General features: G+C 36.3%; 1 protein-coding gene across 1 annotated transcript in view; it reads right to left on the bottom strand.

Moving 5' to 3' along the window:
• The window catches only part of DTNBP1 (dystrobrevin binding protein 1), a 118,809-nt gene that overhangs the window by 79,116 nt on the left and 12,770 nt on the right, over positions 1–26,923 (bottom strand). Inside the window, exons 4-6 of the mRNA XM_059937977.1 lie at positions 19,203–19,263; positions 8,804–8,936; positions 340–472 (exon numbers count right to left, since the gene is read on the bottom strand). Of these exons, the coding sequence (XP_059793960.1) occupies positions 340–472; positions 8,804–8,936; positions 19,203–19,263 (327 nt within the window). The remainder of the gene's footprint in view (positions 1–339; positions 473–8,803; positions 8,937–19,202; positions 19,264–26,923) is intronic.

Below are 26,923 nucleotides of genomic sequence, written 5' to 3' on the forward strand. Positions count from 1 at the left end.
AATAAAAGAGAAGAAAAGGGGAAAAAGCAGCGCAGGATCTGCCACTTGGAGAAAATGAGGTCGGGGGTTCTACTTGATTGGGAAACTCTGCCCATTGCACTGCTCCCCTCCACCATCTATCTCAGCCTTAGCTTTCCAGAACTCATCTCCAATAAAACAGCAACAGATAGTGGTACCAAAAAAAAAAAAAAAAAAAATCATGTTTTGGAAAGCTTATTGAAGAGATTTACCTGACACCTTTGTCTTTTATCAGTCCAGACTTATAAAGAGTAGCATGTAAAGTACTATGGAAAACTTTGAGACTGAAAATGAATATCGTGGCCAATTTTTCAAACTCACCTCTTATTTTTCTTGTAATTTTCCAGGTGTTGGGACTGCATATGTTTGTATCTTTCTAATTCACACTGTCCACATAAATCCTCCAGATTCAGCAGGTGGTTTTCTACCTCCTCAAAACTAGCCTCTAAATGAGCTGAAAGTATATAAGGTCAAAAGAAGAAACAAATGTCAAAAATCAGAATCCTTGATCAAGGGGAAAAGAAAAAGTGTCCAAAAGTTAAAAGTCTGAACTGTTGAGATTGTTCTGCATTTTTCTAATATTTTTATTAAACTTTCTTGAAGCAAAATAAAATGCACTAACATTAAAACATACTTCAAATTATCTTTTTTGAGTATATTTTTCTATCTCGAACGTTTTTAAAACAGAACTTTCCAGAATACTTTAAATACTTTATCAACACATCGTAAATCAACTATACTTCAATTTAAAAAATACTTTATTCACCAGGATGAGGAAACAGAGTATCCTGATTAACCTAATGTATGATATCCTAATGACCCCATACACCCCACACGAACTGGCAATTTTCATATGCGAGTATAGCAAAGTATAACTAACACGTGACACCAAACACAATTTAGTATCTGAGATTCCTAGTTACTTCAGCGTCTGTCTGGCCGTGCACGCGACACGTATAAACCTCCAAGGCGCTGCGCAGACGTACAAACACCCAGGAAGCAGCGCTCACTGTCCACTGGTCTTTCAACAACTCAGCTTTGTCTCTAGGCCGCAGAGCTTTGCAGCTTCATTGGAACATGGAGATAATCTGTGTCAAATCCTTCATTTAAAAGATTCAAGCCAAAGCCTGCAGAAATTATTTCAGAGCTCTGCCCAAGGTCACCTAGCTAGTGAAGAGCAGTCAGGAATCAAAACTGAGTGCCTCTTACACAAAATGATTTCCAGTTGATAGATGCGTAAGTAAACCAAGACTTCATAGTCATAGGGGTGAGGACTGGTTGTTTTCTCAGACAACAGAAAAGTTTCAGAGGTCAAAGGTTTTAGAACTCAAACAGCATCAGGGCCATTTACCGAACACTCACCGCATGTGCCAGACACTGGGGTACAAAGATGAAAAAGATAGTCCGTGCGCTCAAAGAGCTTAAAGTAGAGGGCAGGCATATTTCAGTGACAACACTGCCTGACAGAGCTTGGCTTGAGGTGCTGTGAAAACTCAAAGGAGAGGCATCTAACAGAGATGAGGGAGAGTGAGACTCAGCAAGAAATGTGACTCCCACGTCTGGAAGTCACAGCCGTCGGGACGAAGGGGCCTCGAGGAAGGAGCAAGCTGGCTGTGCAGCTTTCCAGCCTTGGTTTCACTCAGATAGCTACGATACAAGGATGGTGTGTCTAATCCCTTCCCTTATCCACTAGATTGTCACGTCACTTTCTAAATTAGCTTCTGTAGCACCTGCATTAGGCCCAAATTCCCTAAATTTCAACGTGTAGTTTCAGGTTTATTAAGATACATATTTTGTCTGTTTTTAATTGATCTGTTTGATCTGGAGATCTATTAAATCCAGAAGCATTCACATTTTCTAATATCCTAAATTTTAACTCTACTAAATATCTATGCTTATAAAAACTCCCACTTCTATTTGGTAGAGTCTAGGGCTTAAAGACGTGGATTTTGGGGGAAAATAAAATTTTACTGAAAAGTTAAAATGTGATGACAAGTAGTTTAGCATTCCTCTTCAAAGACATTTTAGGTAATGATTTTTATCATATTGATCTATCACTGTAGATCATGGCAAGTCTGGAAAAGACTGATAATGCAGTTCATAACGGTTTTGAATCTATCTACAGGGGTAACATACAACAGCTAATATATGTGACTATGGAAAGCCTAACCAGAAACAGTGTGCAAAATCTAAGTTTTAATCAATGAAAAATTATATCTAAGATTTTAATAATGTCATAAATGGTACCATAAGGAGTTTATGTGGCGGGAAAGAGGCAAAATGATGCTATTATGTTAGTTGCTATTTAGATTATTTTTTGTTATTGTATTAAATGGAAAAATGACTAGCAGCCTCAGCCTGGGAGCCAGTGTTACTGGCCCTGAAGAAGCAATGTTCAGCTCATTCTAACTAGTTTGACAGGGTCTTTAAAGACGATCATAGCTAATAGGATTATTTAAAGGCTATTTCACTTTGATAAGTGATAAGAACTAGAATAATTACATTTAATATGGAATCCATTCAGCTCTAAGCTACTTGGTTCCTTTAGCATCACGCATGCTATCCTTAGCATACAGGGGGCTGGATAACGGTGAGGCTTTGATATGTAGGCCAACAGCGTCATGTTCCCGTGCTGAATGGCAAACCGAGATTTAAAATGCTCAGGAAAGTCAGTGGTCACTTTATGGCTGCTGCCAAACTCCTATTTATGTTCTCCCCTTTAAAAGTGGTGGCCAGGGACCCCCACTCGCTGGCCACAGCCTACTTTTCCAACCTCACTACCACTCTCCTTCAGGACTGCTCATCACTCCGAGGCGGGTCCTGTGTGTTCCTGCCCCCTTGCCTCTGCCTCTCCTGAGAGGTCTCCGCTTGCCTCCCTGCCCTGCATCTCCCTGGCAGGTTCAAGTCAGAGCCCGCCCTGCTTCCAGCCCGCAGGGCTCTCTCCCCTCTTCTGTGCTTCCACAGACCTGTGAACCCTGCCCAGGACTTATACTCTGACATTCTACCGCAAGTTGTGCACTCTTACCTCTCTCAGGCATCTGTGAATGTCTTAAGCGTAAAGACTATATCTTTGCATCTTTGTATCCCCTAATACCTAGTCTGCTGAATTCAATTAAAAAGGATTTCTGGAGACAGAATGATTCTATTACTCTAAAACATAAAATAATAACCAAGAAAGCAAATCTATGATTCATGTTCATCTAATTTAAATATTAGGAGGTTATCCTAAATTTTGTAAACAAGTCAGTTAAACATGGGCAGAGAACTATGAAAACATTAAACAAGATGGTACCTTGTTATTAGTGTATCAAATCAGGCCCCACTACCAGTGAGTTAAAGCAGAAGAAGCAATGGAACTTTTCCATTTTAACTCTTAACAGGCTTGAAGTCAGTAATAAAATACAGAAGAATTGTATTGATGAACATAAATCTTCTTCCCTTTTTATATTAAAAACTTTTTAAAAACCTCTTTAAATAATAATTATAAGCATATATATGGTATGTATTCTGAATATTTTATATTGAATTTAAAGAGGCAGAAATTTAATCTCCCCATCACACCCTACTCATCTCCTGTTAGGAAACGAGTTGCAGATATGAGTCAATCTGGTAACCAGACTTAGAATGCATGTACATAAAACACTAGCAGGCCTCCGTGGACACAAATGTACCTTTTTATAAGAAATTCCAGCCTCATCATTTTGCTCGCTATAACAACAGCATATGTCTCATTTAGTGATCAGTGGAAAAGATGGGTGGAATTTTATTGGGAAAAGCCATTTGGGAGAGCCTGACAGCTGTGCAGGAAAGAACGTCACAAATCTTTGGGAGGAGACCATCCCAGAGGAAGAGCCATTCTGCTTGGAATTTTCCTTTGTGCCATTTGTTTCGAATACATATTATCTGTAGTGTAACCACTGACATATGAAGAATGGAACAGCACGTTAAAATTCGTAATTTCACACTTAAATGAGTATTTTCTAGCAAAAATAATTAGCCTCAAGGAACAAAGAAATCTTTGACTGCAAACCCATAGGTCACAGAGGCTGGGTACTAAAGGACCACAAGAGTCTTCAACAAATACTTTCATTACTCTTTGTGTAATAAGGTAATGATGGTACGATAATAAGGAACTTTAAGAAATGCATTAAAAGCCATCATGGAACAAATGAGATCTGTGTAGTATATACTAAAAGGTGTCGAAAGAGAGTTAATGAGTCTCTTGAAGGGTCTAATCTCAGAACGTAACCTGGACAATAAGATAATGTATTTCATGAAACCCTAAAAACTGTGACAGTCTCTCTGCTAGATGCACTCTCAAATTCTGTACAGAGAAAGCAAAACAGGTCAGATCAAAAGAAAGATGCAAGCTCAGTATAAGGCTGTCATTCTCTTACAGCACTTTGTTATCTAAGAATTAACAGAATCATCTGTTCTAGACAAAGGTAACAGTCTTTTTAAGTAGGTCATACAAAATAAACTAAGCAATAGAGATAACTCAGAAAAGCCCTTGACATTTTAGACTTCAATATAGGAATAGGATTAGACTACCCTCTAGTGGAAGTTCAAGAGAATTCAATAAATACTTTTCAAACATTTTACCAGTTTTATGATAAAATGCACAGAATAAGAAAGTGTACAGGATGTGGAGGACAACATTCCCTTTTATCCTTACATACTGTCTTTCAATGTACAGAATACTACATTGTTGTTCTCACCACATTTCATGCTATGGTTTTACATTCTATGCAGGACAAGCTAAATTACATAACATCCATCCAAACCCTTCTGTCAAAGACAATGGATTTATAAATTTGCAAAGGCCAGAGAGACTCCCAGTAGAACGTCAGCATCCTGGTGGCAGTTGCCTGGTCTTGTTCACTGCTGTATCCCCAGAGCCTACAAACGGCACATGGCACTCAGCAGATGCCTAATACACCAGGCACTGTGCTGAGTGCTTTACACCCATCACATCCTTCAATCCTCCAACTACCCTACGAGGCAGGTACTCTCACCCTCAATCCTGCGAGCAAACTAAAGCTTAGAGAAGTTATGAAACCTGCACGGGGTCTCACAGTTAGGAAGCTGTGGAATTGAGATCCAAATCCAGATCGGAGAGTCAGTCCAACAGCCCTTATTTTCCAATTCCCAGCATACCTTTATCATTTCTTTTTTAAATGATAAGCCTTACCAGTAATTATCTATTACACAGGCTTTTGTAAGCTGGATGGATCACACCCCATTAAAAAAAACATGAGTGGATTATCTGTTCTTACTTAATTCCTGAGGGAGCATGTAATCAGGAGTCATATTTATTAAGCCATAGGACAACACAGCTAAAAGCATCATCAAAGGTTCAAATTGTTCACATCATATTAATCCCTTATTCTTTAATAAGGGGAGACCCTTTAGAGAGCAAGGCAAGACTCAAAGAGTTAAGTAGCCTGGGAAATGGAGGGACTGACTGGATATGGTATTAGACTTGACAATGAAAGGGTAAAAAGTTCAAAGAAGCTACAAGAATCCTAACATATAGGTCAGTTATCATTTTCTTCTAAGTTATTTTTATTTTTTATTATTGCTTGACTAAACCTTGTAATATTATATCAAGGTATTTAGGTGATGACAAGGAGTCTTTGGAAGCTACCCAAAAATAAAGGAATCCACAGTTTATGAGCAAGCATTTAAAACCAAATGATTCGCATACCTAAGAATGATCCATAAACTCATTAAGATGAATTCGCAAAATACATTGATACAGATATATATTTATACAACCTACCAGATTTGGCTTCAAAATATTTTCCTGAGACAAAGGCCACAAAAGCAAAAATAAACAAATGGGCCTATATCAAATTAAAAAGCATTTGTACAGCAAAGGAAACCCTCAACAAAACGAAAAGGCAACCTCCTAAATGGGAGAAGATATTGCAAGTGATATATCTGATAAAGGGCTAATATCCAAAATATATAAAGACCTCACACAACTCAATATCAAAACCAAAAACAATCTGATTAAAAAATAGGCAGATGACCTGAATAAACATTTTTCCAAGGAAGCCATACAGATGGCCAACAGATACATGAAGAGATGCTCAACACTGCTAATCATCAGGAAAATGCGAATCAAAACCACAATATCACCTCACACCTGTCGGAATAGCTATTACCAAAAAGACAGTTAACGAGTGTTGGTGACGATGTGGAAAAAAGGGAGCCCTGGTGCACTGCTGATGGGAATGTAAGTTGGTGCAGCCACTACGGAAAACAGTATGGATTCCTCAAAAAAGTAAAAAGAGAAATACCATATGATCCAGCAATTCTACTCCTTGGTATTTATCCGAAGACAATGAAAACACCAGTTAGGAAAGATACATGCACCCCCATGTTCACTACAGCTTTAGAAAAATAGCCAAGATATGGAGGCAACCTAAGTGTCCATCAACTGATGAATGGACAAAGATGATATATAGATAAACGCAATGGAGTATTACTCAGCCATAAAAAAATAACGAAATCTTGCTATTTGCAACAACATGGATAGACATGGGGGGGTATTATGTTACGTGAAATAAGTCAGACAGAAAAATACCATATGATTTCACCTACATATGGAATCTAAAAAACAAAACGAATAAACAAAACAGAAAAAGACTCACAGATACAGAGAACAAACTGGTGGTTGCCAGAGGGGAGGGCAGTGGGGTAGCTGGATGAAATAGGTGAAGGGGATTAAGAGTTACAAATGTCCAGTTATAAAATAAGTTAGTCATGGGGATGTAATGCACAGCAAAAGGAATAAGTCAATAATACTGTAATAACTGTATTGTGGCAGATGGTTACTACACTTACAATGGTGATCAATTCATAATGTATATAAATGTTGAATCACTATGTGTACACCTGAAACTAATATGTCAACTACACTTCAATGAAAAAAAAGAATCAAATTATTTGGAAGTGACCGTCTAGAATAGTACTTCAGAGAAACCTTTAGCTTTAATTTGCCTTTAGTGGTCAATGTTCTCAGATTAGTAAAGAGAGAAAATTCAAGTTAGCATTTGGGAAGCCTGCCCCATTCATTTAAGAAGCCAAAATGAAGTTTCTAAAGAAGACGGTATTATGTCACTAAATATCATTTTTTCAGGATATAAGAATCCTAATTGAGAATGAAAATACAGTATATTCTACCTTAAGAAAAACTTATATATACTGCATGTCCTAAGCAGAATTAACTATGAAAATAATTAGAATTGTGGCAAAATGCATTTAATCAGAAGAGTGGTATCAAACAAATAACATTTATAAACAGAATTTACTCTCAGCTGGAAAGAAAAGGGGGGATGGTATCAGAGGTGAATATCTCTGCAAAGAAATACATAACCAATGAAAAGCAAGTGACTCAGAGAGATACAGGAAGAGAAGCTAAAAAGAAAGTGGCTAAAAGGAATATTCCAAATATCTTGGAGGCTTTTTCCATCAGTTAGTTATCAAAGCCTTGAGAAGAATCATTCCTATACTTGCAAGAGGGAAATAATGCAGAGGGCCTTCCTCCTAAGACCCGGGATCTCTTTTCCACACCCTGCCTTCAGAAGTAACAGAACCCTAAGGCCAGGGTTTCAAGAATGCAATTCATGAGGCCTACTGACAGCTGCCACCCTAACTGCCTCATCCCTCATCATCGTGACTGGGATCCTGGATTCACACCTTATTAACTGTGTGACCCTGAGCAAGTCACAACCTCTCCAAGGCTAACTTTCCTTAGCTGTAAAGTGGGATAATAAAAGCTACTTCTGCAGGGATCTTGTGAGGATTGAAAATGTTTGTAAAGCACCTAACAATCTCTGACATATAGTGGGTGCTATAAACATTAGCTATTGTTATCAGCAATAGCATTCCAAATACCATTCGTGTCTATTTTATTCACACACACACACACACACACACACACGTTTTATGATTTGCTAATTACTCGCTTTGTAAATCAGCTTTGTTTTGCTTTTAAAAAGGCAGTACTGAAAAACAGAAGAGATGGTGGGGTATCCTTACCTCCTTACCTATTAAGACTGGGTCAGGTTATCAGCTCAAGAAATTCAACTCCTATGTAGATAACCCCTACCTCTTACTTCACTAAGATCTTAAGCTTGGTTAGAAAATAATAAGCCACAATATTATCCTAAGATGTGGCAACTGTCAAGCATAAAAGTTGATTTTCTGAATATAAACTCAAGAAATAAATATCAGCATAATTCATCCCAATGAAAACAACAAAAAAATATAAACTTCCACAAGGTATAAATTTAGCCAAACAGGTACCCTCATTTAATGAGGGTTTGATCTCTCATCAGTTTAAAGAGGAAAAAAAAGCATATTTCAAGACATGAAGCTCTGAGCAGACCTAATTTTAAAAGCAACAACTTCCAGAGTATATCCTTTAGTCATAACAAAGCCACGCTAATCCTTTTTAGTTCCTACATTTACACTTTTAAACAGAGACCTAAAGTCACAAAGACCACCCTGAGTCGCTTTAAAGAATCAACAAAATTATGTTTTCTGAGCAGAAATGAGGCAGAAAAAGTTAGTGGTATATTTTAGAAATCACTTCTACACTTTAAATCATCGTTTTCTGTCAAATCATCAGTTAATCAGAATATGAAATTAATTAGAACTATTTCCCCCCACATCCTGTTAAGCAATAATTTAATGTAGTCTTAGAAAACTTTGGAATTACACCAAATTATTTTCATTCCTAGAAGTAATGTCCAGAGGCAAACGTGGAACTTACTCAGACTTGCCGTCAGGGATTCTAAATCTGCCTTTAGGCCCGGAAGCTGCCGAAGCTGCTGCTGTAGCTCTATCAGGCTCGCCTGCTTCTTCTCCCAGTGCGCGGAGAGCACGACAACCTCGCTGTCAACCAGCTGCAACATGGAAGAGGCGGGGTAAAGTAAAACCAGACTGCAGGCACAGAGATTACAGCCAGCATGATGAGAGTTAGCCCACGTTATCTTCAAAAACCCTCCTACTGAGTACAGACAGCAGGATACTACTCTAAAGAGACTGGAGCTGTTTTCTTTCTGAGAAAAGAACCACCTCAACATCCAGCGCAGAAAACATCAAATTACAGCTTTTATCAGTGCATCTTAACCCAGGAAAGAGAAAGGTCAGCAGTGGCCTTAGAAGTCACTTCTAACTATACCCTATTTTTAAGTAAACCATGTATTTGAAAATTCAAATCTAGAAAAAATAAAAAACAGCCACTAACAACCGAAAAGAAAACAAACAAAAACAAACCCAAAACATAATGAATGGGTAATTATTTGTTTTACAAAAGGAATTCTTTTAAAAGAAAAGTTCCCTAATGCATTTAGAATATATTATGATTCAATTTACATTTAAACAGGAACACTCACTGCGTAAAGTAAGATAAATGGTACTTGTGTACGGAGGAATTACTGAGGCAATTATCAATTCCAGAAAAAGGAGAAAAGGATTTATACTAACAAAGAAGACATTCAGAGGTGAAAGGCTCCCAACAGCAGGGCTGTGAGATGCCAGACTAGCCTAAAATAATTCTAACTTGTTTTCCTGAAAACTGTAAAGACAATGACAGAGAGCGGTTTCTCCCAGACAATTTTGTTTTGGTTTTAACATGGTGAGAGAGGAAAGGACCTAGAATAAGACTTAGAAGGAGCATGGAGAGATTATCTCTTGAAAACATCACCAATAATAAGCAAGAACTGTGAAAGATACCCATGTTTTGTACAATAAGGACTTCAAAATTCATAACAGAAGAAAGTATTTTTGAATTTTATATGTAAAATCAGAGTTCATAGTTAACTTATATTAAAAAAGGGACAATTTACGCATCCCAAGATTAAGATTCTTCAAGAGCTGAAACATGAATACAACTGATTTTTACTGAATCTCACTAAAGAAAGAACTTTTAGAGGAATAAAAATATCAAAATAAGATACAAAATTATTTGCATGTGACGCTAGATCATTTTAGCTTCTACATTTTAACATTCTAGGAATTCACGACATTGAAATAAAAAAATTAAGCTACAATAAAGAGGTTAGAAAGCTGCCCTGTTTCCTCACATTATCCCCACTTCACGCACACCTCCCCATTGTTAGTCAGCCCACATTGGAGGGGTAACCACATCATCCCACATACAAGCCTCAGCTGAGCTGGGGAGATGACACCAAGTGCCACTCCAAGTGCATGTCTCATTAATTCTGTATACTTAAAAATGCCCGTGCCAACCGGTTTTGTAAAGATCCTGAAGAGGAGTTTAAAAGATACTGAGCATTGCTAACAGACACAGCTGTGACGCAATAGTAAGGAAACTGGGCTTGAAACAAGGATCCGTGCCCATAGGGTTCATCTGTAATATCCAACAAGTTTCTACTGACCGCCCACTCTTTGCCCAGCACTGTTTCAGGTACTGGAGATACCATGGTGAACAAAAGAGAAAAAAAGATCCCTGCACTCTTGGTGCTTTAGTCTGGAGTAGGTCTCACAAATTTTCTTAACTGCAGTTTTTAAATTCTAAAAAAGAAAAAATAATTCCTGTATCACAGGGCTGAACTGATGATAAGAAAGATATTTTTCCTGGTACATGGCATATTTCTTAAAAAAGTTTGTTAAATCTTAATTACTCTGGTTAATTATGTTAAAAATTTGAAAAATCTAGAATAAACAATTTTTTAGATATGAACCATTTCTTACTGAAAAGTAAAGTGAAACATACTTAAGTATTAAAACTTAAGTACAGTATAGTTCATGTCTTCCACAAAATTGAAAATTATATTCTGTATATAGAATATAAGAAGCGTGCATAGAAAGAATATATCAGAATACATTAAAATACTATTTTAATTTAAAAGAATGGGATGTTGAATAGATTCTCAGAAATCATTATCAAGTATAATATAATAATACTAAAACATTTTGAGCATTTCTATGTGCCAGGCCCTGTGCTAAGCAACTTACATATATTATCTCATTTAACTACACAGCAACCTTGTAAACAGAGCAATATTACCACTTCCATTTTTACAGAAGAAGAAACCAAGGCACAATGAAGCTGAGTCACTTTCCCAAGGGCCACAGAGGACGTAGATTGAATCCCAGGGAATTTGACACTTAAGCCCATGCCCTTAATTGATATTCTAGGGATTGTGTATAAAGGGGACATGAAAGGAAGAAGTGAAAAGCTAGCAAAAGAAAAGGTTCTGAAAAACTGTACTTCAACTTTACTTAATAAGAAATGAGCTATCTCCAGAAGGCCAATTTTTCTCCTCCAAGTAAACAATTCTGAATAAATCCAGATTTAACACCAGGAAATCAAGTTTAAGTAGCAAAACAAACCCATAGTTTGTTGCCCAAATTACAAGTCGTTCCAAAATTCCTTCTGGTGGACATTGAAGTCAGGAGAACAAAGAAAAAGCAGGGATACAAGTAAATGGGTAACATTAGGACCTTACTTTGTATAAAACAGTTCTGTGTTTTGGGGGTACGTTATTTCATGTGATTTTCAAACAACTTTGGTACGCAGTGTAAGTGGTGTTATACCATTTTATATGTGAGGAAACCAAAAATAGAGAGACTCCGTTTATCTGCCCAAGGTCAAAATGTATTACTGCAGAAAGTAGGCATTCCCACACCCAGTACAGTTCACTTCCCACCACAGGCAGAAGAGATCCAACCTGGAACACAAAGAGAGTGAAGCATGCCTAATTTAAGCAGCTTACGCACCAAACTGTTAAAACGTGAATCTGAAGAGTTCAATTTGAAGGCAAGCAAATATTTCACAGTAATAAAAATTATAAGCAAATAATGCACTGGAAGTCTAACTTAAAAAGGTGCCCTCAGAATCTAACCCCTAAGTCACTATCAATTATGTACTCATTTATGTATTGCTAAGGGAGGAAAAAAAAAAAATCAAAAAACTTGTTAAAAAAGAAAAGAAAAAACAAAACTTGTGGAAAAAGTCTAGACAACAAAGTTACCATCGACCAAACTGTTTTCTAAGATATTGCTTTGAATTTTAAGACTATATAGTAAGAATTAGTTTTAAAGTAATTGAGTATAAAATAATTTGTCAAAGAAGACTGAATTGTCCTTAGGTATATTTGCCCTGGCAGGTTGATACTCTTTGGTTAAAAGCCACTAAAGACACATGAGCATGGCCTGACAAAACAAGCACATGATAAAACACTTTGCATGTTAAAGATACACATTTTAAATATTTACATGTCTCAACAATACGTCAGAGAGCTTTAAAATAAATTTTCATTTTTAAAGCTGAGAACTATATTTCTGGAAATCAACAGAGGCACTTTTGATCAGATATGGGTCTTAAAATAACCAAATACTCGACTATGAAAAAATGTAGCATTCAGCAACAGATCTTACAGGAAATTCTTTCTCCTATATATTTTATTATGAAACACTTCTTAAAATTAAAAAAATAATAATTTTTGTTAAAGCTCCTCTACAGGACTTCCCTGGTGGCGCAGCAGTTAAGAATCCTCGTGCCAATACAGGGGACACGGGTTCGAGCCCTGTTCCGGGAAGATCCCATATGCCATGGAGCAAGCCACAACTACTGAGCCCAAGAGCCACAACTATTGAAGCCCGCACGCCTAGAGCCCGTGATCCGCAACAAGAGAAGCCACCTCAATGAGAAGCCCACGCACCACAACGAAGAGTAGCCCCCGCTGCACCTAGAGAGAGCTCACGCACAGCAACGAAGACCCAACAGCAGCTAAAAATAAATAAATAAAATTAAAAAAAAAAAAAACCTCCTCTACAGGATATGGTCTTCACTGAATATTGTGGGATTCATCCATGCTGATACATGTAGGTATAGTAGTTCACTAATTTTTCACTGCCATATGGTATTTGATTTTATGAATACTAATAATTTACTCTATAGGTGGACTTTGGGACTGTCTAAAGACGCAACAAAACCTGCTATAAACATTCTGGTACAAATCTCCTGTTGCACACATGCAATTTTCACTAGTTACCAATGTGTCTAAAGTATTGAGCTCCTCACCCCCTGGGGAGGCTCAACAGGGCTGGAGTAAGTAGACCTCCTCCAGCCTAGCCACCCCTCACTTCAAGTACTCTCATCTATTTGTTACATAATGAATAGATGATACCATGCCAATGTTATCTGCTGAAATGTGAGCCATACCAACATCCCCAGGGGAAAGCTTGGGACAAAATGCTACAAAATATCCCTAGGGGCCAAACTGTTGTCTGAAAGGTATGTGGAATTCCAATTTCCACTTCATGGAAGCTCATTTTTCTAACACGACTGTGCCGATGGATTTACACTCCCTAGTTCTAGCTGTTCCTCATCATGTTTCTTCTAAGGGACAACTGTCATCAGTGAATAATGACTGACTGCAGAGAAAATTCACGGCTTCTTAAATGTTTGATAATCTAACAAGTGTGAATTTGAGGTTTTCATTTGTATTTCCTTGACTACTAATCAATTTTGAACATTTTCACATTTACTGGTCCCTCATGTTTTTTCTTCGGTGTAATACCTGGTCATATCTTTTGCTCACTTTTTAATGGGTTATTGTTCTCTTTTTATTGGTTTGTAGAGGTTTTGCATATGTTTTGAACACTAGTCCTCTGTTTTGTGCACTGCTTAACTTTTTCATGGTGTTGTTTGATGAACAGAAGATTTGATAAAAATTATCAATATTTTCATTTATGGTTGGTGCTTATTATGCCTTGTTGAGGAACTCTTTCTCTACCCTGAGGTCTTAGCTTTTCTACTATTTTCTAAAAGATTTATAATTTTTCCTTTCACATTTAAGTCTGATGGAGCCAAAATCTGAACCACGATCTTCAACTACTTTTTTTCAACATCACATTGGAGGTTCTACCCACTGTAAAAAGACCTGAAGAAAGACTGATAGGTTTTTGCTTCTTCCCTTCCATCCACACAAAACAACTCCCACCCCTGAACGCAAATTATTAGAATAAGAGGATTTAGCAAGATGATTGACCATGGGATCAAAATACTACAAGTCAAATACTGCAGGTTTTGGTAGATATTAGGACAAAAGTTAACTTCTATTAAAAACTTGCTAAAACGTTTTACTCTGAATAATTTTACTGAATGTATTTTCTGTATCTGACGATTATATATTTTTCTCTTTTAATTTGTTAACGTGGTCAACGGCGTACAAAAGATTTTCTAATGTCAAACCAACTTTATAATCCTGGAATAAATCTGGGGTGTTTATGCATGGCTGGATTTGGTCTGCCATCACAGCCATATATACAGCAGGATGTCTCCCAGGTAGAATGCCTCTTGCTTATCATCCAACATTCACAGAACAAGCACATATACAAACACATATACAAAGTTTTGGCTAACAGTTATATAGGAAAACTTTACATTTAAGCTTGATACACATTCTAAAACAATGTGTGAGAATATTCTCAAATGAAATTTCAAATAACATTGGTAGAATACGAGAATCACAAGACGGTACAAGGAGCCCATCTATAAAGGAGAGGCAAGCCCTGCATACTGTGAGTGTTGAGAGGTCACGTTACTACACACGAGGCAGCTGTTTGTCAATGAGTGTATCACAGGTCTGGTAAGCAGAAAGCTATGTTTGAAGCACTTTACTTCCTAACAGATTGCTACCATCTATAGACGTTTTGCTGGTTATATATATATATTATAATATATTCTTAAATATATTTAAGAAAGTTGGTTGAGGGCTTTGGGTGGACATGTAACACATTATGACTTTTCCAATTTAGAATGTGACAAATAGGTTCCTGGATAGAGTGTTTGCACAGAACATCTGATTTCCAGAAATAGGTTACTGAAGTTAAGTGAGAGATAATGCCTCCATTTTGCTTATAATTTTTGTAACTGTATTCATGAATGGGAATGGACTCCAATTTCACTTTCTTATACTTCCCTTGTTGGGGTTCAGTATCAGTTATTCTAGCCTCATGAAATGAGCTGGGCAGTTTCCTCCTTTTTCACTTGCTGCAGGAGTTGGTCTAACATTGAAATGGTAGAGTCTCTGAAAGTTTGATAGAACTCTCCTATGAAACTTTGTGGACCTGGTGCTTTCTTAGTGAAAAGATTAATCACTAATACTGTTTCTTTAGTGGCTATAAGACTATTCAGGATTTGTACTGCTTTTAAAATTGGTTTTAGTAAAAATTTCCAGGGTTTTGCCATTTTGTCTAAGTTTTCAAATTTGTCATAGAGTTGTTCACAAACTCTTATCTTTTCACTCTGCTGTAGCTGCAGTTATATTCTTTAATTCTTAAAATTATTTATCCTTCTTTTCTTGATCCATATCACCAGACATCTACCTACCATATTTTATTAGTCTTTTCTAAGAACTTGTGGCTTTGTCTGGTTTCTATTGTATTCTTTATATTCTATTTCATTTACTTTTTTCATCTTTATTATCTCTTTCATTCTTCCTTCATGATTTATTCTGTTCTCTAATTCTTAGGTTAGATTAGCTCACTGACTTTCAGTCTAATTTTTCCCCTATAAAATTTCCCTCTAAGTAGTCTTTGGCAAATTATATAATTTATGTGTAGTAATTATTATAATTCAGTTCTATTTTAAAATTTTCAGTATTATTTCCTTCTTTGAACCATAAATTATGCATTATAAATTTTTTTATAGTTTAAAAAAAAATAAATTTATTTATTTTTGGCTGTTGAGTCTTCGTTGCTGCACGTGGGCTTTCTCTAGTTGCGGGGAGAGGGGGCTACTCTTTGTTGTGGTGCGCAGGCTTCTCATTGCGGTGGCTTCTCTTGTGGCAGAGCACAGGCTCTAGGCACCTGGGCTTCAGTAGTGGTGGCACGCGGGCTCAGAGTTGTGGCTCACGGGCTCTAGGGTGCAGGCTCAGTAGTCGTGGCACACGGGCTTAGTTGCTCTGCAGCAAGTGGGATCTTCCCAGACCAGGGCTCGAACCCATGTCGCCTGCATTGGCAGGCTGATTCCCAACCACTGCGCCACCAGGGAAGTCCCAATGCATGATATATATTTTTAATTTGCAAACGTATGGAATTTTCAAAATTGTTTTCCTATACTGACTTCCAGCTTCATTTGCACCAGGATCAGAGAATATTCTGTATGACTTGATTTACATAAAACTTGTTGATTTACATGAAACTTGTTGAGAACTGCTTTGCGGCCCAGTACATGGTCAATTTTTATGTGTTCCAGGTGTGCTTTAAAGAATCTGTATTCTGTATTTGTTGGGGCACATTCTGTATTTTGTCTATCTGGTCAAGTCTGTAAATCACTTTAGTCGCATGTCTTATATCCATATTTATTTTATTTGGGTTTTTTCCCTATCAATTAAGAGGAATGTATTAACATCCCCCCATTTTGATGATAGATTTATCCATTTTTCCTTATAATTTGACTTTTATATACTGAGACTTACTAGACACACAGGTTTAGACTTTTCCCCCTTAGGGAACTGAATCTTACAGAGTGATCCTCTGTTTCCTATTTAATTCATTCTCATTATTCTAGTTTCTTCTACAGGTTTGAAAGATAAACGCTATTTCTGTTCTTTAGTGGTTACCCTTGAAATTCTGCCCTCCATATTTAACTTTAAATCTAAGGTTAATCAATATCTATACCCTTCCCATTAATAATGCAACGGCTTTTAGAATACTTGAACTCTGATAATCTGCCTTCCAGATTGCATGCTATTCTTATCTAGCATTTTTGTTCTATCATTTTTAATTCCACAAACTAGATAACTGATAGAAATACATAGTCACTGTTTATATTTACCTATGGTTTACCATTTTCTTCGCTCACTATTCCTTCCTATCCCTGAGACCTACCTTCCAAAATCATTTCTTTTATCCAGAAATACATTTTTTTAGAAGTTCCTTTATTGGACAACTGTTGATAGAAAACTATTTTTATCTGAAAATGTCTCACTTTGCCCTCATTCTTGACAACAGTTTGAGAAGTCTAATGGAAACTCATTCATTTGTAAGTGATCTATCTTTTCTCTTTAGTTACTTTGAGACCTTCTCTTTGTCTTTGGTGTTCTGTAGTTTCAACATGATATGTCTAGGTGTGGATAATTACTTACCTTGCTTTCTTGTAATACTTTTTGGATCTAAGGATTTACACATCTCATTTCTGGAAAATTCTCAGCCATTTACATTTTCCTACATTGTCTTTCCCTCATTCTCTTTCTAGATTATTAGATATATTAAGCTGAGCTATATGAAACTAATTTTACAGATCAAAAAGGTCTCATATTGGTAAGCTTACTTGGTTCAACCTATAGACCTTTTATAACTATTTTCTATTAACTCCTCTTTCATATTTTCCATTTTCATATCTCAGAAATCCTTTCTGGGTAATGTCTGACTTTTATCTCCTACTTCAATGTACTCTTTCTTCAGCTATAGATACCTGCTGTTAAGCACATCCTTTGGGTTTTTAATCTCAATGACTTTTAAAAGTCATGTTTTAAAGTCATGTTTCATACTCTCTTATTCCTTACTCATTTTTCATCCATCTTTCATCTCTCTAAAAAATTTTGTATGTTCCTATTTAATTGTCTATATACAAGAGTGCAATATCTAAAGTGCCTTACAGGTCTAAATCTTACTCTTTGGTTCTAGTGACTCAAACTTTTGGTAATATATTTCTTTGTGTGTTTGCTAATCTTTGGCAGGGGAGAAGGGGGTGGTTAGGGGATGAATCTGTGGGAATCTTGAAGGGTCTGGGTTTACAAGTTTCATCCATGAAGAACTGGTATTTGTTTCTGTTGAGTGTCAAAGACACAGTCACCCGTAGCCCTTTCATTTCTTAAGTTAGTGGTTCCTTGATCATGCAGGAAGTATAAACTAGAGCCCAACACTCATGTGAGGCCAAGACCATATAAACAAACCCAAAATGGAGACTATATTTATTCCAAGTTGTTATGAAGACAAGTTTCCTTGTTGTCTCCTTTTGCCAACAAGTAGCTTTTCTTATCTTTTTTCTTTTCTTTTTTTAAATGTCTTAGATTACCCTTTCACCAAGAGATGTAGTCACTTCAAATATCCAAGAGCTTTATGCAGGAGTCTCAGACTCAGTTCCCTATAGACAAAAATCTCCTATCACCTATATCTCTAAAGCTTTTGTTTTACTATTTGACCCCAGCTTCCATGTTATTTTTTTAACCACTCTCATTTCAGTTCCCTGGTGTTTTTGTTTGTTTGTTTTCTGCCTTTAGGGTTTCCTTTAATTTTTGTACACTTAACTGCATTTAAAAATTAAAAAAAAAAAATCTATCCAGCATTTAGGTGTTTTACACCTAAAGGGCTTTTCAAAGTATCTAGTCTGCCTTACTAAAAGAAATGTATAACCTTCCTTTTCAGTAATTTCTAAGAGAAACATTAATGTCTAAATTTTATCATATGTATTACCATGTTCTGTACATATAACTATTACAGCTTCACTAATTAGGTAAATGGTAAAGTCAGTCAGTCTAAATCAATTAAAAGTCAGAATCACAGAAGTGTTTTTAGAAAGAAATAACGTTTGACTGACATCAATAACACAGACTATATTTCATCTTGGCTAAAAAAGCTTTAAGTACATATACCAAATAATTTTAATTACATGTCTCTTTTATTCATTATACACTCTATAGAGCTAGAAAATAGGTTGTTCTTCTAAGTAATTGAGGTTGACTCCTGAGATTTTTATTTGCTAATAAGCAAATTAATGATCTTAAGTAGACTGAGCAAAGTTAAACTTTTGCCCTCCAAAAAAGGAATTCTTAAATAGTGAGTAGAAAGGAATGACATAATTTACATAAACTGCAAAGGTATCAGACTCAAATTCAAAGCATTATACCTGGATGAACCAAATATTTACTTGCGACTCTAGAATAAAAGTTACAAACTCTCTAAGCTAACTAAACTAAATTACTTGACTGAAAAATTATGAAAAAGTGCTTTATTTAGGGAGTTTCATAATCAACTACTAAATTTCAGATATCCTGCAAAACATTTTAACACAACTACAAATTTAATTTCTTTTTTTTTTTTTTTTTTTCAAATTTAATTTCTTAAAAACTAGCATTTAAGACTGCAAAAGGGTATTTTCCCCGTGAGTATAAGATTAGCCGATTCTTTACCTCGCCAGCACTTGCGCATTCCTGGGCTCTTCTGTGGAGTGCAGCCCATGTATCTTCATACCTAAGAAAAGCAAAAAATAATTCAAAATACAAACCACACATTAAAAAAAAATCCTACCTATGTATACGTAGGGCTGATTCATTTTGCTGTGCAGTAGAAGCTAACACAACATTGTAAAGCAACTGCACTCCATTAAAAATTAATTAATAAAAAAAAAATCTACCTAAAAATGAACCTGTTACATCCTGTGGTGTCAGAAAGGAAAGCTCAAAAAATAATGGAGACACATTGTAAACACACAGAAGTCAACTTCAAGGGGCTTCCAATTGCCAAATCTGGGACAACCTGAGCAACAAAACAAATAATGGTAGAAACGGGTTATAACTCAGGGACTAAAACCAACAGCCATGAGTCCATAGTGATTAAGATAAACAACCGAAAGGGGCAGAAGGGAAAATTCTTCCTGACAGTAGAATTCCAATTAATAATGACAGACAAAATGAGAAAAATAGAAAATCACCGGGCTTCCCTGGTGGCGCAGTGGTTAAGAATCTGCCTGCCAATGCAGGGGACACGGGTTCGAGCCCTGGTCTGGGAAGATCCCACATGCCACGGAGCAACTGGGCCCGTGAGCCACAACTACTGAGCCTGCGTGTCTGGAGCCTGTGCTCCGCAACAAGAGAGGCCGCGAGAGTGAGAGGCTCACGTACCGCGATGAAGAGTGGCCCCCGCTTGCCGCAACTAGAGAAAGCCCTCGCACAGAGACGAAGACCCAACATAGCCAAAAATAAATAAATTAATTAATTAAATTAAAAAAAAAAATAGAAAATCACCATTTGGTAAACACAATACTAATTATTTCAGGCAAGAATTCTAATAGATGCTAAAATTAGTGGGTGAGAGTATAAAGAGAAACAGGATATTTTCATAGTCTCTAAGTATCTCCCCACAGGATACTTATTAATTTAAAAGGGGGAAACAGTATTAAAGTGGAGAAACCTGGCAGACACTTCCTTAACCAAGTGGTCAATATTAACATCAACAGTAAGGAGACATATCAACATCATATGCCTACTGATACAATGCACTGGAGGACACATTCATTATTCTTCCGTTATTCTCACCATAAAAGCACTAACTTGAATTTAATCATGAGAAAACAGCAGATAAACCCAATATGAGAGATATTTTGCAAAATAACTAGCCAGAAATAAACCCATGCATATATGGCTCAATTACTTCACAACAAAGGAGTCAAGAATATACAATAGGGAAAGGAGAGTCTCTTCAATAAATGGTGTAGGGAAAACTGGACAGCCACATACAAAAGAATGAAACTGGACAACTATCTTATACCACACCCCAAAATTAACTCAAAATGGATTAAAGACCTGAATGTAGGACCTGAAACCATAAAACTCCTATGAAAAAACATAGGCAGTAAGCTCCTTGATATCAGTCTTGTGATGATTTTTTGGATCTGACACCAAAAGCAAAGGCAAAAAGAGCAAAAACAAACAAGTAGAACTACATCAAACAAAAAAGCTTCTGCACAGCAAAGGAAACCATCTGAAATGGCAACCTACTGAATGCGAGAAAATACTTGCAAATCATACATGTAATAAAGAGTTAATACCCAAAATATGTAAAGAAATCATACAACTCAATAGCAAAAAACAATCTGATTTAAAAACAGGTAGAGGCTCTGAACAGATATTTTTCCAAAGACATACAAATAACCAACAGGACATGAAAAGGTGCTCACTTCACTAATTATCAAAAAGTGCAAATCAAAACCACAATGAGATATCGCCTCACCCCTGTTAGATGGCTATTCTCAAAAATACAGCAAATAATAAGTGTTGGTGAGGATGTGAAGAAAAGGGAACCCTTAGTATACTGTTGGTGGGAATGTAAACTGGTGCAGCCACTATGGAAAACAGTATGGAGGTTCCTCAAAAAATTAAAAATAGAACTACCATATGATCCAGCAATCCCACTCCTGGGCACATACCCAGACAAAACTATAATTCGAAAAGACACATGCACCCAATGTTCACAGCAGCACTACTCACAATAGCCAGGACATGGGAGCAACCCCTTTGCCATCTGCAACAACATGGATGGACTTGGAGGGCATTATGCTTAGTGAAATAAGTCAGACAGAGAAAGACAAATACTGTATGTTATCACTTCTATATGGAATCTAAAAAATACAACAAATGAATGAACATAACAAAATAGAAACAGACTCACAGATGCCCAGAACAAATTAGTGATTACCAGTGGGGAGAGTGAAGAGGGGGAGGGGCAAGAAAGGGGTAGTGGATTAAGAGGTACAAACTACTATGTATGAAATAAGTACGCTACAAGGGTATAGCACAGGGAATATAGCCAATAATTTATAATAACTTTAAATGGAGTATAATCTATAAAAAGTTTGAATCACTATGTTGTACCCCTGAAACTAATATTGTAAATCAACTATACCTCAATAAAAAAATTTTTAAATAAATAAATAGAAAACAAAATAAACCTGAACTCATAGGTACAGAGAACAAACTGGGGGTTACCAAAGGCAGGGGGTGAGGGGTTGGGTGCGGCTGTGCGTGTGTGAGAGAGAAATGGGTGAAGGTGGTCAAAGGTATAAACTTGTAGCTATACATAACATACAGCATGGTGACTATAGTTAATAATACTATATTATATATTTGAAAGTTGCTAAGAGAGTAAAACATAAAAGTCCTCATCACAAGAAAAATTTTTTAAACTATGTGTGATAATAGATGTTAACTAGATTTATCGTGGTGATTATTTTGCAATATATACAAATATTGAGTCATTATGCTGTACACCTAAAACTAATATAATGTCATATGTCAATTATCTCTCAAAAAAAGTTTAGGCTTAAGAAAAAAGAAAAAAGATCTCAAATCAACAATCTAACTTCACAACTTTAGCAACTAGAAAAAGAACAAACTGAACCTATAGCTGGCAGTAGGAAGGAGACAACAAAGAGAACTAAGAAAACAATTCCATCTACAATAGCGTCAAAAAAATTTTTAGGAATTAACCAAGGAGGTGAATACTTGTACAATGAAAACTACAAAATATTGCTGAAAGAAATTTTAAAAGACATAAATAGATGGAAAGATATCCCACGTTCATGGAATGGAAGACTTAATATTAAGATGTTGTCAATAGCACCCAAAGTAATCTACAAACTCAGTGTAATCCCTATCGAAATCCCAATGGCATTCTTTGTCGAAGTAGAAAAAAATCCATCATAAAATTCATATGGGAGGTCAAGGGATCCTGAAAAGCCAAAACAATCTTGAAAAGAAGAACAAAGTTGGAAGACTCACACTTCTTGATTTCAAAACTTACTACAAAGCTACAATAATCAAAATCAAATAATAATCAAAACAGTGTGGCACTGGTATAAAGGGAGACATATAGGCCAATGAAATAGAGAGCCCAGAAATAAACACTTGCATGTATAGTCAAATAATTTTCTACAACTGTGCCAAGATCATTCAATGGGGAAAGGATAGTCTTTTCAACAAATACGCTAGGGTGCTGGGAAAAGTGGGTATCCCCATGCAAAAGAATGAAGCTGGACTCTTACTTTAACACCATATACAAAAATTAACTAAAAATGGATCAAAAAATCCAAACATAAGAACTAAAACTATAAAACTCTTTGAAGAAAACATGGAGAAAAGCTTCATGACATTAGATTTGACAATGATTTCTTGGATATAACACCAAAGGCACAGGCCACAAAGAAAATAGACAAATTGGACTTAATCAAAACTAGAAACTTTTGTGCATGAAAGAACACAATCAACAGATAAAAAGGCAACCAATAAAATGGGAGAAGATATTTACAAATCACATACCTGATAAGGGATTAATATCCAGAATATATAGAAAACTCCTAACACTCAACAACAAAAAACAACCCTATCCAAAAACAGGCAAAGGACTTGAATAGATATTTCTCTAAAGAAGATATACAAATGGCCAATAAACACATGAGAAACTCACCATCATCAGTCATTAGGGAAATGAAAATCAAAACCACAATGAGATACCACTTCATACCAATGAGAATGGCAAAAAAACCAACCAGCCAAACAAAAGACCCCCAAAACAAGTTTTGGTGAGAATGTGGAGAAATGGCAACTGGAGAAATGTGCACTGCTAGGGGAATGTAAAATGGTGCAGCTGCTATGGAAAACAGTATAGGGGTTCTTCAAAATATTAAAGTAGAATTACCATATGATTCCGCATTTCCTTTTTTCAGTATATAGTGCCAAAAAACTGAAAGCTGGGTCATGAAGAGATATCTGCACACCCACGTTCATAGCAGCATTGTTTACAATAGCCAAAAAATGGAAGCAACCCAAATGTCCATTAATGGATGAATGAATAAGCAAAATATGGTATATTCATACAATGGAATATTATTCAGCCTTAAAAAGGAAGGAAATTCCTTTGAATTATTGGTGATCATTTTGTAATGTACAGAAATATGGAATAACTATGTTGTGCACCAGGGACTAACATAGTTTTGTAGATCAATTATACTTTAAAAACAAGCAAGCAAACAAACGAATAGAAAAAGAGATCAGATGTGTGGTTACCAGAGGCAGGTGGGCAGGGTGTGGAGGGAGGGGAATCGAATGAAGGCAGTGAAAAGGCACAAACTTCCAGTTTGTAACATAAGTAAGTACCAGGGATATAATATACAACACGATGAATATAATTAACACTGCTCTATGTTATATATGAATGTTGTTAAAGTCTAAGAGTTCTCGTCACAAGGAAAAAAATTCTTTTTCTTTTATTTTATATCTATATGAGATATGGATGTTCACTAAACTTACTGTGGCAATCATCTCATGATGTATGTAAGTCAAATCATTATGTTACAATACCTTAAACTTATACAGTACTGTATGCCAATTATATCTCAATAAAACTGGAAGACCAAAAAGGAAGAACTTCTAACAAGCTACATGGATGAAACTTGAAAATATTATGTTAAGTGAAATAAGCCAATCACAAAAAGACAAATACTGTATGATGCCACTTATAAGAGGTACCTAAAGTAGTGAAATTCATAGAAAGAGAAAGTAGAATGATGGTTGCCAGTGGCAGACGTTTGCAAGATGAAAAGAGTTTTGGAGACTGGATGCACAACAATGCAAATGTACTCAGTAGTAGTGAATTGTACACCTAATAATGGTTAAGATGGCAAATTTTATGCTATATGTATCTTACACAATTTTTTTTTTTTAATTAATTAATTTTTTAATTTATTTATTTTTGGCCACGTTGGGTCTTTGTTGCTGCGCACGGGCTTTCTCTAGTTGCGGTGAGCAGGGGCCACTCCTCGTGGCGGTGCGCGGGCTTCTCATTGCGGTGGCTTCTCTTGCCGTGGAGCACGGGCTCCAGGTGCGCAGGCCTCAGTAGCTGCGGCATGCAGGCTCAGTAGTTATGGCACACGGGCCCAGCCGCTCCACGGCATGTGGGATCCTCCCGGACCAGGGCTCGAACCCGTGTCCCCTGCATTGGCAGGCGGATTCTCAAGCACTGCGCCACCAGGGAAGCCCTACACAATTTTTTAACAATTAAAAACATTTTATGATTTAGGTTATCTGCTATTTAAAATGGTCTTTCCTCCACTCAATACTAGTTCCAAAGAGAAAAGACTGTGCTTCAGTGCAATGAATAGACACATTGAGACATTCCTGTGGCTGCAAATTTTTCATGTTAAGTCCCCAAATGCACCCCATTTCCCAAAACTACCATATACATAAGTCTACACGTCTAAAGTAAATCTTTCAATGAAGTTCTTTCAACTAAATCCTTAGATTAAAAAAATAAAGATAACATGCAAACAGAACACCACTGATTAATTTTTTACTATATCTCCTTTCATGTTCCTCAACATGTTCACTTATGTTCCTCACTCAACAAAACCAAGCAGGAAATTAATGTCAAATTAAGCACTCAGAGAAGAAAAATCCCTAGAGTTAGAAACCATAAAAAGAAACTGAATAAAAAGCTAGAAAAGAGAAAGCAAAATGTAGGTATAGGTGATTGTGTCCTAACACAAGCTGATAAGGCGAAGGAGCATACCCTCTACTGCACACATGGCTACCACTTATCCATCAGATGCCATGTTACGCGGCACAGAAATGCATGTAACAACACATGCAAACCATATACTTATTTTTATAACAGCTTTATTGAATTTTGATACACCATAAAACTAATTTTTTTTTTTTTTTGGCCGCACCATGTGGCATGAGGGGATCTTAGTTCCCCAACCAGGGATCAAACCTGCACCCCCTGCAGTGGAAGCTCAAAGTTTTAACCACTGGACTGCCAGGGAAGTCCCAAAATTCATGCTTCTAAAGCGCATAATTCAGGACTTCCCTGGCGGTCCAGCAGTTAAGACTTCGCCTTCCAACGCAGGAGGTGTGGGTTCGATCCCTGGTTGGGGAGCTAAGATCCCACATGCCTCTCGGCCAAAAAACCAAAACATAAAACAGAAGCAGTATTGTAACAAATTCAATAAAGACTTTAAAAAAGGTCCACATCAAAAAAAAAAAAAATCTTATAAAGTGCATAATTCACAGTATATTCACAGAATTAGTTGGGACAACTATCACCACTAATTCCAAAATATTTTCATCACCCTGAAAAGAAACCCCATATCCATTAGCAGTCATTACTCATTCCCCTCTCTCTTCCAAACCCTGGCAAAATTATCTTTCCATCTTTATGGATTTGCCTATTCTGGACATTTCATATAAATGGAATCATACACTATGTGCCATTTTTGTTGATTCCTTTCATTTAGCATAATGTTTTTAAGTTTCATCCAAGATGTAGCACGCCTCAGTACTTCATTCCTTTTCATGGCTGAATAATATTCTGTTGTATGGAGATATGAAATTTTGTTATTCATTCATTGACTGATGAATATTTGCATTGTTTCTACTTTTTGGCTATTATGAATAATATTGCTTTATGAATGATACTGCTGTTATGCACATTTGTGTACAATTTTTTATGTGGACATAAGTTTTCAATTTTCTTGGTGTGAAACTGCTAGGTCACATGGTAATTCTACTTTTAACTTTTTGAGAAACTACCAAACTGTTTTGCAGTGATTTTATAATCCCACCAGCAGAGCATAAGGGTTCCAATTTTTCCACATCACTGCCAACACTCGTTATTGTTTGTCTTTTTCATTATAGCCATGCTAGTGGGTGTGAAGTGGTATTTCATCGTAGCTTTGGTCTGCACTTCCCTGATGACTAACGATGAGAATTTTTTCATGTGCTTATTAGCCATTTGCCTATCTTTTTTATGGAAATGTCTGTTCAGATCCTTTGCCTATTTCTTCACTGGATTTTCTTTTTACTGTTGAGTTATAAAAGTTATTTATACATTCTAGGTACAAGTACCTCAACAGATGTATAATTTGCAAATATTTTCTCACATTCTGTGGATTGTTGTTTCACTTTCTTGATAGTGTTCTTTAAAGAGCAAAAGTTTTTAATTTTGATAAAGTCCAATTTATCTTTTTTTTCCTTTGTTACTCATGCTTTTGATGTCATCTAAGAAAATCACGTATTTTAATATTAATCTGCACGTCAATAGAAATGGATTGGAGAAGAAATGGTAAAAAATTAAGAAT

This window comes from Balaenoptera ricei, chromosome 11 (assembly GCF_028023285.1).
Source record: "Balaenoptera ricei isolate mBalRic1 chromosome 11, mBalRic1.hap2, whole genome shotgun sequence".
Classification (NCBI taxonomy): domain Eukaryota; kingdom Metazoa; phylum Chordata; class Mammalia; order Artiodactyla; family Balaenopteridae; genus Balaenoptera; species Balaenoptera ricei.